Below are 12560 nucleotides of genomic sequence, written 5' to 3'. Positions count from 1 at the left end.
TTGCACTGTTTGGATGTCTGCAGTCAGCTTTCACTTTATCTCTATCACACAAGATTTTATACACAATGAGCAATTGTTCATTTTCTTTTCCTCAGTGAAAAAAAGGCCACAAGGTGTCTAAACTTAAAAGTATCCAGGGGGTTCTGTGATTGCTACTCTTCAGAGGGCAAGATGATAGACCAAGTGCGCACTTTTTCAGAGCCAGGCTACTTCAGCTGCTTTTTCTATAAACATACCCTTAGAAGATAGTGCTTCAGCTGCTTCATGGTCAGTACTACACACCTTCAGAAAATATTACAGTTTATACTTTAATAAATGTGGTGTCACGTACAAAACTGTTAGGTGAAACTATTGACAACGATCTTAAGTTTGACCTACATATCAGCAGCATCATAAAAAACTAATAAAAAATTCGGCGTGATGTATAGGTTAAGAAATTCATCTTCAACTCCACAAGAGTAACCCTTGCCACCACCTATCTCCTACACTCCCTTCTATATGCTTCACCTATCCTAACCAATCGTCACTCTTCCCTCAAAGCAAAACTTAGTCAGTGTTATAATAAAGTAGCTAAATTTACCACAGGGCAGGCCCACTACTCTCACCATTGCTCTGCTCTCAAGTCCCTAAATTTGCTTGAACTACCCCACCTTCTCACCTTTTAATCAGCTAACATTAGCTCACAAATTACTGTACAACTCCTCATTTTTACAAAGTACATCATCACTATAGCCCATCTCGTGACCTACACTCCTGTCACAGGTATCTACTATTTACAAACCTCAAAGATCTAATGGGGTTAGTCTGTACTCTCACTGTGTTACCAAATCATGGAATAGCATTCCAGAAGCAATCAGACTTATAACCCCCTACTATTCCTTCAAGTCTAGGCTGAAAGAACATCTAACCAATAACTCTTATCTGCCCATGCTTTTTGCCATCTTAGTACTTTTTCTGTTCCCTACTTCCCCACGCAATAGGCTTTCTCTTGATTTAGTCTACTTCTCTTCCTGCTTTACCTACTTTCTAGCCTCACTTCACTTTAATTCCTTAACATTTTAATGTCCTTTCTTTATATTCTTAAACTAACCTTTTTCTATCCCAGAATTTGACTAAAATTTATTGTCTAGTTTTCCTGCCAGAACAAGTATGTTTTTTATGACATGCACATTAGGAACTCTTATACCTTGTATAGAATGTATGGAAAACTTTATTGCTTGCCTTTATGTTTTGCTTATTTTGTATTTCACATATTGTACTACTTTATTATTGTGTTATTATTTGTAACCGTTGTTCAATTTAATTCTCTTTATGTACTGTGGAGCTTTTCTCCCCGGGCCGCCACTGAAAATGGGTTCATATCCAGTTTGCCTAATCTCCCTGTGACATTATGGACTTTCCCAGTAAACAAATGTCAAGTAAATAAATGAGTTTTTAAGGGCTCAGTTCTCCTCCAGAACTGCCATACTCAAAGGCTTGCTGAGGTAAGCCTCTCAAGGTTACCTAGGGACCAGATAGAGCTGTCATTCTGATAAGTACATAATTTACACATTTTGTTGCCTCACAGCAAGAGGTTCTCCCGTTCGATTCTCAGCTGGAGTGCAGGGAGTGCTTTCTGTGTGGAGTCTGCATGTCTTCCCCGCAGTTGGGTGGGCATTCGAAAGACATGCGTAAATGGGCGTGCCTTCATTGAAGGTTGAACGTCGAGCTGGCACCTCGGCATTCGTGAAAATCTACTGCCAATCGTTAGCGGACTGGAGTTCCACTGTGGCGACCCCTAACCGGGAAAAGCCGAAAGACAACAAGAAGTCTGGTCCTGTCTGGACCCTGTAACATCCTGCAGATTTCCTCTTCCAGAATCTTTTATTCTAAAGTGCCTGTAGGATATCTGACATCTGGTCTTCTCAGGTATCTTTCTTTGTTATACCATGCTTGTGTATGTTGGATGGTATCAGTTTGTTGCCTGACTGTTTTCTTTACTCAATCTGGAGTAACGCTTTATGGCAGGAAATTATGGGATAGGGGAGTAGCTTAAGCTGATGAGATTCCTTGCAGTGAAATTAGGAGCCAAAGGTGACGGTCATCCTGTTCCACTGTCCAAAGAAACCAGACAGATCTCTCCTTCTGGTAAGTACATTACTTGCGTTTTTAGGCTCTACTGTTACAGTAACTAATACTCAAAAAAGATCAAGTGTTATGGTAAGTATATGCACCAACAACCATACATTCTGATACTAACAGCTTAAAGGAAATACCTTTAAGAGTTGGGTAATCATAATGGGGAGGCAAACAGTTTGAAAATTAATGTAGTCAAAGTCATTGTTTGAATAAACTGTTGTGTATTTTCTGTTTTAGACGCCTCCTTGGCATAGTAACAAAAAAAGATATCCTCCGGCATATGGCTCAGATGGCAAACCAAGATCCAGAGTCAATAATGTTCAACTGAACAAAATTAACGAGGAAGATGAGACAGAAGAGGAGGTTCACTTGCTGAATAGCACAACACTTTAATAATTTGGAATCTGAAAACCCAGGCTCACTGTATTTAAAAATATAACAAATTAATATTCTATAAGATTGCTAAAAATGGTGCTCCAGTTTAGGAGCCTCATAATAAAGTGATATACTTCAGTGTTAAAACAGGATGTGTGACCTACGGTTCTGCAATGAATGCATTCTACTGTTCAGCTTCACAGTGATAATATAAACTGAAGAAGACTGTCCAGAAGCCAGAAGAGAAATGCACCATGTACTGGTTACTTCAAAATTTCTTTTTTTAAGTCTGTCCCTCTCGTACAGAGAGCCCACTGAGATTGTGCAGTTAGCTGCCTTCATAAGACTGCCGGGCATTTTCAGTGCACCATCAGAATGCCTGCATTTATTCATAACTGTATTCTGGCAGCTTTCTACATTCCATAACAGCTTTTTTAACTTGTTATATTCCTCTGGAAAGGAGCTGGAGAGATCAAATGTGTTTAGTTCACTGAATTAGACCACAGGGAGAGGTGGGGCAGAAAACTCTGGTGTGCCTCTGAAGCAAGAGTTTCTCATATTGAGATACTTTTCTAAAGTGTGGTACAGTGGTGCATGAAGGCTGTGCCACATTAACTGAGTTATCATATGTTAACTAATAGGCGGTACGGCAGTATCAAACCTGTGTTGTGCTGTCAATTTTTGAACAAAAATTAAGGAGTCATGTTATCCCATATTATCTGGGAAATGGTTTGCATCTAGAAGCACTCGTATACTATTTGTTGAACATTTGTGATTACCTCTGTTATAAGTATATCTATAACTTCACAGTAATGCTGTGTTCTTGAAAGTTGGATGACATACATCTCTTTGTTGAAAATCAGTAGCAGCGAGTTCAATATTTTGAATTTATAGAGATGACATTTTTGCAACTGGATTATATTCTGAATTACTTTCTCTTTTATTTTAAATTATTGCTGTTCTTTTGAGAGCTGCATTGTGTTAACACTGCTAAGTTCTGAAGAATCACTTTTCTCAGTTTGCACTACTGAAAGTAACGTTATTTTCCACGTGTATGTTTTTTTTTAATTTATGTAATGTGGATTATTACATTTTTTTATTTTCTACCTTATACGGCTGTTTTACACTAAGATATCACCCTTGTAAAATGAAGAGTGGGAAAGAGTGAAAATGAAATTATTAGGATGTACCATTTCAGGATCCACATTTGCCTAATCTCCCTGTGAAATTCCCTTCTAACACTGTATGTTATGTGAAATGAATGAGCATTTTTACATGGTTGGGTTTAGACTGCTTTGTACATTTGCATTCATATTTGTCTCTTTCTCAATCCTTGAAGCTACCATTTAGAGTTTTAGTTTTTTCATTGTATTATGCTCCTGGTGTTTGTACAGTGAAGTACTGAGTTTTGAAGATTGCAGAGAAAGACATTTGGATCTTTGTGGTTCCTTATTTAATTAAACATTTCTTTTTATGTTTCACTCAGTTCTTAAACAGATTAATACACTATAGTGCTGATAAATGAAATAAGGAAAAAGCAATTAGATTATCGTTACATTAAGGCTACTTATGTTGTGTGATGAAATCCAGTTTTGCTTACCTAAAAAGATGCTTGTAAAACATGTGATCTCTGAGAATATTTATAAGATAACCGCATCTTATTTTAGCTGGTTTGACACTGCAGATATTAAGTAAGCCTAGCTTCAGTGTGTATAGGTAGGCGTTTTTCATTCAAAATAGTATTTCTTTTGAGTTATTTGGTATTTAAAGTTTTCCTTTTGGAGTTTTTGCACACACCCTATGGATTCTTGTTTTGGTGCAAAAAATAATACTGTGTTTTCCTATCTTTGTCTTCTAATGTTACAACCAGAAATGCATGATGGAGGGTAAACAGTTTATTGTTAATACATGCCGAAAACATTACGTGCGCATACAAGTATTAGAAAGGTGTTAAATATATCCCAAAAAAGTGCTAGTCATAACACTTTCTTTATAATGACAACAGTTTTTAGGATATTTCTTTCATATTCCTTGAATTAGTTCTGGAGTATTTGTCTTCCACTTTCTGCAGTTAAAGCCACTTAGTTGTAGAATGCATGTTTAACCCACATTGTCTTATAGGAAAACAAACATTAAAATTCAGCAAGATGGAACTAATACAGACAGATTGTACATGCTTAACTGATCAAATTAATATTAGCAAACATCTGTTTGTGTGCATGTGTGAGAGAGAGAATTGTACCGCAGGTTGGATATTCCTTCAGAATTTTAAGCAAGTTTAGGGTGGCACTTGGTCCACTGGGATAGCTTAATATGCCATCTGTTTGTGGATGCATTGTGGCAGCTGATTTCAACTGAGTAGCATTTAGCAGAAAAAGAGAGAGGGAATATAGATATTTTTTCAGAACAGTAGTTTTAAGCAGCACTGTTATACACATATATGTATTTTATGCAGCTGTCCCCAAACACTTTGGGCAAGTATATAAGTGAAGCTACTTCAGAAGTCCTGCCCCACAAGTGGATGCCTTTTGATAGAGCCTCCATTCTTCACCAGATCCATGTCATCAGCAGGTTTTTTTTTGGTTCTCTTGCTGTAATTCCTGAAAAGGTGAATAATTACAGCAGTTTCTAGTGAAACAGACTTGTGTATTTACCTAATTATAGACTTTATTTGACTAATGAGCTACAGGGACAAACTACAAGAAATAAAGATCAGTATTTAATTCTGATCATACCGTCTCATACAAGAAGTGCAAAAAGAAATATTTTGACCTACACAAAATATATGTTTACATGTAAATATTTTTATTTAAGGAGTTCTGTTGCATACCACTGGAAAAACTTTGCCACTGGCCACAGCAAAGTTTAATTTCTAGAGGCCTTTGTTCAGAGGAATATTGATTCCATCACCTCTACTGTTTCCTCGACTTTCAGATAGCGGAAGCTTCACTAGACCAAAACAAAAAAGGGGGGGGGGTGAAGCTACTTAGTGTGTTTGCAAAATCCTTGTACTCAATGAAGATACTTACTCCATGGTCACGCAACTGCAGGAAAAAGCATGCATAAAGAGAATCAGTGCTGATGAACACACAGAAAGTGCTCCAAAAGTGATTTTGTGTGTGAAACAGTAGGGCTACTTCAACTTCTGAGAACTAAAACTGATGAGTTGAAACTACCCAGTTTACATTCAACAAAATGTAGTGTAATTGATGCTTTCTATCACTAGCAGGCAGTATAAACAGGTGATTGATCCCACACCCACTTGATTTCTTTTCCACATTAAGCTGTCATTTTCTAAGCCTCACAGACATTTGTGCAATAGTCAACAATAATTTGTAAATATATGTTTTGCTTGTCATTTCTTGTTTGTTTCATTTATTTTTGCATTTTTCTCTTTCATATTCTAAAGTCTGATTTTCATATTTGCTTACCAGTTTATTAGATTTGTTTTTATTTTTATTACTTGCATCCTGTGTAAAATAGTTATCTTTTGCAGTGGCTTAGACAAATCAGAAATATTTTGTGGGCAGAGGGGAAAGCAGTCTTATCAGTGGTTTGGATTTTGCAAGTATTGCATTATTTTCTACATTAATACAATTGTTGACTCTTATCACTGTAATCATTGAGCAAAACTGATCATCCCTCAAAAGCTAGGCTGCTTCCTTAGTGTGATAAACCCTTTGGGTGGGCATAAGACTCAAGGTACCTTGAATTAAAAACAGAACAAGTTTATTAGATATCTTTTTTGTGACTTAGGACACTGAAACTACACCCCAGCAGACACACAGTCTGATATCTCTAACAACATCATTTAATGTGACAGCAGTGTGCTATGATTCCATGAACCAAATATGTGCTCCTTTTGTAGTATGGTATGTTGTATGAAGTGAGTGAACACTTAAGTTTAGAATGCTTTGTGTACATTTTGTTTTATTTTTGTTTGCCTTCTAAATTTGGCATATACATTGGAACAGGTGCAAATTTATCCAACATAGTTGATTTAACACATTTTAAAATAAGCTGATTAATATAATTAAGCAAGACATGAACACTTTTAAAAAGTTTTGTAACGCATAATACATTGCAATGCCCAGCAGCAGTTTTTCTGTATTGTGGGACATTGTTTCCATAAAAGATTTTTAGATGTAGTAATTACAGAATTAACTCGGTCAAAATAACTTCAATTTTACTGTTAACTTCAAAAATAATTTACAAATCAACCCTGATTCATAAAACTGAATCCTTCTATTCAGCCAGTGGGCATGCATTAATAATACCCATTTGCTCACTGTATCAGCAGAACTATTAGCTGGGCAGTATCAGTGCAAGAACAGTTGCCAAACGGAAATCTTGTTAGATGATTGATGGCCCTTATATTACAATATTAGATATTATGCAATGAAGTGCTGTAAAGCATCAACCTGTAGACTACAATGAGCATGCCCCTAAGCTCTCCCTGCATTGACATCACAACATGTAAGAGCATAAAGTTGTTAAATTACATGAAGCAGATGTGGAAATTAAGCATTTTTTGTAATACAAATTTACAAAGGGCTGTATAAATAACTGTATTTTATATTTTGGAGAAAATTAATGGAAACAGTTCTATTTAGGCAGCACCTGATGTTGTGCACAATTTCTTTAACCAGCTCTAGTGTCTGGTAATGCCCCGAAACAAGGAGACAGTTTAAACAGGTCTTCTTACCGAGTTCACTTAGTTTATTTGTCAGTATCTCTGTCTTTTTTTTTTCCTTCTCATGTTTGCGTAATGAATTATCTTAGTTTATCTAAACTTGCTTTCTGTGGGCCATTAGTATGAGAAATGAACAGTGTGTGTGGAATCATATAACGGTACAGTCTTGTCAGGATATGCTATATTCACTGACCATTGACTTTCAGGTACAAACATTTCTATTCATTTCTAACAGCAGTTTCTTGCCAGTGTTGCTTGCTGTAACAATCTGTCAGATGTGTACTGATGTAGCGGCTCCTGCCATGTCTGCACTTTGGTTTCTAGAGGTGTTGCTACAGCAACAGTCTGACTCTCATTTGTGTAGTTTCTTCTTGCATGTCTGTGCTTTAGTTTCAAGAGGCGTTGCGTGCTTTAAACAGTTATTCTTCATAATTTTGAAATGAATGATTAAGCATATTACCAGTTATACTCCGGCTCACATGAGGGATGGTAAATGCACATTATTTGTTTAAATTTGGAATGTTGCACTAAATCTATTGTTTCAAAAAAATGTATGCAAACCAAAACTGTAATTTCAGATTCATCTAGGTTGCATTACGGAGTACTTCTCATAGTTAGGTTTTGTTTCATATCAAAGCAGCCTAGAAATAATGGACAAGCTAAGTGTCTATACAGTATGCAAGTAGGATTTGCTGGAAGTAAGTCTATATCTTCTAGATGCATGTATTTTTCCATTAACCAGCTAAGCTCTCTAGACTAAGTGCCATTTTTCATGGGAGACCCAGAAGCACTGTCTGGTTGCGGTTAATTTATTCAGAGACACACTGTAAGCAATTGGAGATTGACTGAAAAATGAAACTCACTACAAGCTGTTGGACTTAACCTCCTAAGTTATACTGACAGACCAAATGCTAATTTCAGTCACTTTGTTACATGTGTTCACTATTTTCCATTTCAGTCTACTGTTAATATTTTAATTAAATACTTCAGTGAAAGTGAAATGCTGAGCAGTGTTGCTTGTTTTATCACAAACAGTAATTTTAAGAAATATAATTCTAAATGTTCATTAGTTTTTTTCTTGTCATCCTTCTGTTCGTTTTGAAAATGTTTAAGGTGGTTTAAAAAAGACATATTAGAAATTAATTAAATTGTTTTCCTAATGGTGAATTTTACCTAAGCACATTAGACTTTTAAGAATGTTTTTTTTTCATAAAAATTCTTCAAGATGCAACTCCCTCCTGCATTCTAAATTACATTGCTGCTTTAACTTGACTGCCACAACTTCTGAAGACATGTTATACTGTAGGTTTACTAAAATGTGATTAGTTTAAAAGGTATGCCTGTTCAGGTAAACAGTTATTGGCCACTTTCTGATGTGATACATCTATATAAGCACTTTAACCCAGGCTGTGACTTTCTATTGGGGGGGCAGTCATTGCCTCTTTTCTTAACAGCTGATATCTTGCTGTACACTGTTTTAATGCAGTCTGTTAAGCCTAACTGTTTAGGAATATGCTCAGTACCAATCATGGAATATTTTTTATGTTAGGCCTGTACTTCATTAGAAAATGTTAATGTTTAGTTGCGGAAATAATTTAATTACACATTAAAATCTCTGTAAAATCATGCATTTTTGATGGTATATTTGTATGAAAGGATGAATTGCAGGTTTCTGAATGACTACTTACCAAGGTGCTGCCAGATTCTTAAGAATGCTTACATGCTAAAAAAATGATTAATTTCTATGGAAAGTGTAGTGCCTTTTATCAGAATTCTGTGTTTATTATAAATTGTACAATGAATTCTCTAAAAATAGCTACCTTTGCTTCACCCCAGTAAGCATTTTTACCAGCTATCCTCCTCCCACTATAAAACATGGTAGTAGTTTTTCACCAGCATTTTACAGATCCTTGGTTGGTGCATGAGAATCCCATATATAGGCAGCAACAGCATGCTTCAGCAGTGGTGGTGTTCATCATAATCACTGTTGCAGTCACCACTTCTGTCATCCCTACTTAGGTTCATACTAGGCTATCTGCCCTAGGGCATTTGTAAGCCTAGCCAGAGTATGTTTGGCTTTCGCCACCCATTTTAAATTTATTTTGGTATGCCCTTTTTCGAGGTTAGTATACTGTGCCTCTGTCTAACAGTGACACAGAAGTGATACCCGGAGTAAACCTATGATCTCCCATCCACTCATCAAGACTCCTCTTGAAGAGGATCAATGAGGGACTCTGCGTAACCTGGACTGGGATTTTATTCTAGAGTGAAGGGAGCCTCTGGGTTATGAATCTGTCCCTCCAGCATGTCCTATTTATTTCAGTGCTGAGGTTCAAGTCTCTCGAGCGTGTAGCTCGATGGGATTTGGATTTTTTGAGGTGCAGCATGTCCCTTAATTCCGGGTTGGACATGGCCTTATACGTCAGGCACAAGTCACCTCTGAGCAGGCGGTATGCCACTGAGTAGAGCTGGAGTTTCTTTAACCGGGCAGCATATGGCATCTGTTTGAGCCCTTTGATCCTCTTAGTGAGGTACTTTTGGGGTCTTTCCAGTTGCTGCAGGTGTTTGGTAAGGTACATCCCAAAACGGGGCATTGTACTCGATTATGGGCCTGATGAGGGATGAGTAAAGAGGCATGATGACCTCCCCTAATCTAGATGTGAATCCCTTCATGATTAGGTGGGCTATATAAAATGTTTTTCTAACCACTTTGGCCACGTGGTTGTCAAATGAGAGATTGCTATCAACTTGGGTCCCCAGGTCCCTAATTACTTCTTCTGTACTTAATGGATTACCACCTATGTGGTAATTTGTGGGCACTTTGTTTTTGCCAAAGGGGATGACTATACACTTTTTGGCGTTTAGCTTGAGGCCATGGCTCTGGCACGAGTTGTCTGTTTCTATGAGGCCCTTTTGGAGGATGCTTGTGTCGGCTGGAGAGTCGATTATGGCACCCAGTTTGCAGTCATCTGCAAACTTGGTCAGCCACAGTCCTTCCATGTTGGCCTGTACCTCAGAGAAATATATACCTAACAAGAGAGTCCCAGGACTGAGCCTTGTGGGATGCCACTTGTAACTGGTTTGGAGTCTGACATGGCTCCAGCAATTCTAACCATGTGGGTTCTGTCCTTGAGCCAGTTTGCAACCCATCTAGTGACATAGGGGTTTATATTTAAGCTGGTGAGCTTATCTATAATGCCTGAGTGGGGTATTGTATCGAAGGCTTTTGCGAGGTCCAGATAGGCTGTGTGGACCACCTTCCCTTCATCAATGGCCTTGGTGACTGTTTCAAAGAAGTCAACCAGGTTTAAGAGGCAGGATCTGCCCTTAACAAAGCCGAACTGGGTAGGATCCAGTGTCTGTAGGTCCCTAATATCTTTATTTATGAGGTCCATGATGATCCTTTCCATAGCTTTGCAGACCAAGCTAGTCAGGCTTATGGGGCGATAGTTTCCAGGGTCCGTTGAGGCACCACCTTTGTGGAGAGGGACCACTGTTTGCTGTACGCCACTCTTTGGGTACATATCCTGTAGTAAGGCTGAGATTGAACTGTAGTTTTATATGTTTGGGTTTAGCTCTTCTTGGAGTTCATGTAGGACGCAGCCTGGGACACCGTCTGGTCCCATTGATGCTGTGTTTTTTGCTTTGGAGAGGGCGGCTCCCACCTGAGCATCTGAGATGTCAGGGGGGCAGCACTCTGCTGGGATAGATATTTGCCCTTTTGGTGGGGAGGGGGGGGAGAAGTTTGCGCTGAACCTGTCAGCTAGGATGTTGGCAACGTCTGTGGGATCAGTGTATTTTTTGTCATTTTGGACTAATTCTGAGCATATCTGGGAATTCCCACCCAGGTTCCTAACATAACTAAAGAAAGCCTTGTGATTATCCTTAGTGTCCTGTGCAATTTTTCTCTCGAAGCTGGCCTTTGACAATTTTATGAGTGCCCTTAGTTTTTTGCTAATACTGATCAGAGATGCCTTCCCTTTTTGGGATTTTGCTCTATCATGTAGTAGCTTCCTCCTTCTATTGTACAGTTTGTTTATGGCTGGGGTCCACCAGACAGGTCGTCTGCCTTTGGAGGATTGGGTCTTGGTTTTATTTGGGATTGCATGATCCATGCATTCCTGAAGGTGCTCATAGAATGCATTTATAAAGGATTCTGCGGTCTGGGCCGTATTTTCCACAGGCTCGGGGGCTTTGAAGGATTCCACCTCGGTTTTGAGGAGTGTGAAATTTGCTTTAGAGAAGTTTTTCACTGTGGTTTTCTGGGTAGGGGGTGGGGTCGGGATGTGATTATCCAGTGAGATCAGTTTATGGTCTGATCTTACCAGCGAGGGATACACTTCTGGTCTGGAGCATAGAGTCCCCATGTTGGTGATGATCAGGTCCAGTATGTTTTCCCCTCTTGTGGGAGTGGTAACAAGTTGTTCCATAGTATTTGAATTTATGAATTCTAGGAACCTTTGGGCAAGGGTGTTGGAGCTAGAGTAATGCTCCCAATCTATGTTTGGGTAGTTGAAGTCGCCCAATATAATGGTGTTTGGAGTGACCTTCATATTTTCCAGTGTTCTCAGGAAGGCCGAGTGGGGTTCCTGGGTTTGGGAGGGTGGTCTGTAGCAGGCTATAAACTGGAAGGCAGTTTTACCCACTGTTAGTTGCACATGGATAGTCTCTGATGCTTCGTGCTTTGCCACCAACCTGGAGGTGTGGGTATCTTTGATGAATATCGATACTCCCCCTCCTTTTGTGGTTCGGTCCAAGTTTTGGGGCTGAAAAGCATGGTATGAGGTATAACCTGGTAGTGCTGGGGTGCTCTCGGGAGTCCTGAACCAGGTTTCTGTTACTGCACAGATATCGATGTTCTCCATGCTAAGGAGAGTTTCGAGTGTGTGCATCTTGAGGTTTAGACTTCTGGCGTTCAGTAACATTACTCTTAGTTTCTTATCCCTTGTGATACCTATGGAGGTGGGTTTGTGTTTTGAGCCTTGCCTAAAAAAGGCACTGTGGGGGTAGCAAGAGCCTTTGCCAATATCCGAAAGCCCAGGGGTGACAGGTGCAAGCCGTCCCTAGCAAAGCATTGTGGTTTGTCGTGCATATCATCCCAAGCTGACAGGCATTGGATCCCCTTTGAATGACACCAATACTTAAGCCAATTGTTAAAATTGATCATCTTGTCTTCATATTGTGGCATCATTCTTGGTGAGGGTAAGATGCTACTCAAGGTCAGGGTCATACCAGCCTGGGCTACATGCTCAGAGAGCTCCTCTATGTCTCTTTTCATGTAGTCCAAGGAGGTACGTCTCAGGTCATTCAAACCAGCATGGACAATGACTGAGTCATATTTGTACTTGCCTTGGAGTGACCTGAGTGCTTGTGT

General features: G+C 38.9%; 1 protein-coding gene across 7 annotated transcripts in view; it reads left to right on the top strand.

Annotated features, from left to right (window-relative positions):
* The window catches only part of CLCN3 (chloride voltage-gated channel 3), a 1613231-nt gene extending 1604419 nt beyond the window's left edge, over window positions 1–8812 (top strand). For all 7 annotated transcript variants that reach the window (XM_044062561.1, XM_044062563.1, XM_044062565.1 and 4 more), the window contains one exon: window positions 2356–8812. In XM_044062561.1, the coding sequence (XP_043918496.1) occupies window positions 2356–2511 (156 nt within the window). In that variant the 3' untranslated portion in view covers window positions 2512–8812. The remainder of the gene's footprint in view (window positions 1–2355) is intronic.
* The last annotated feature ends 3748 nt before the right edge of the window (window positions 8813–12560 follow it).

The sequence above is a fragment of the Protopterus annectens genome, chromosome 2.part1 (assembly GCF_019279795.1).
Source record: "Protopterus annectens isolate FY-2018-M chromosome 2.part1, PAN1.0, whole genome shotgun sequence".
Classification (NCBI taxonomy): domain Eukaryota; kingdom Metazoa; phylum Chordata; order Ceratodontiformes; family Protopteridae; genus Protopterus; species Protopterus annectens.
This window is presented reverse-complemented; position numbering and strand designations above follow the sequence as displayed.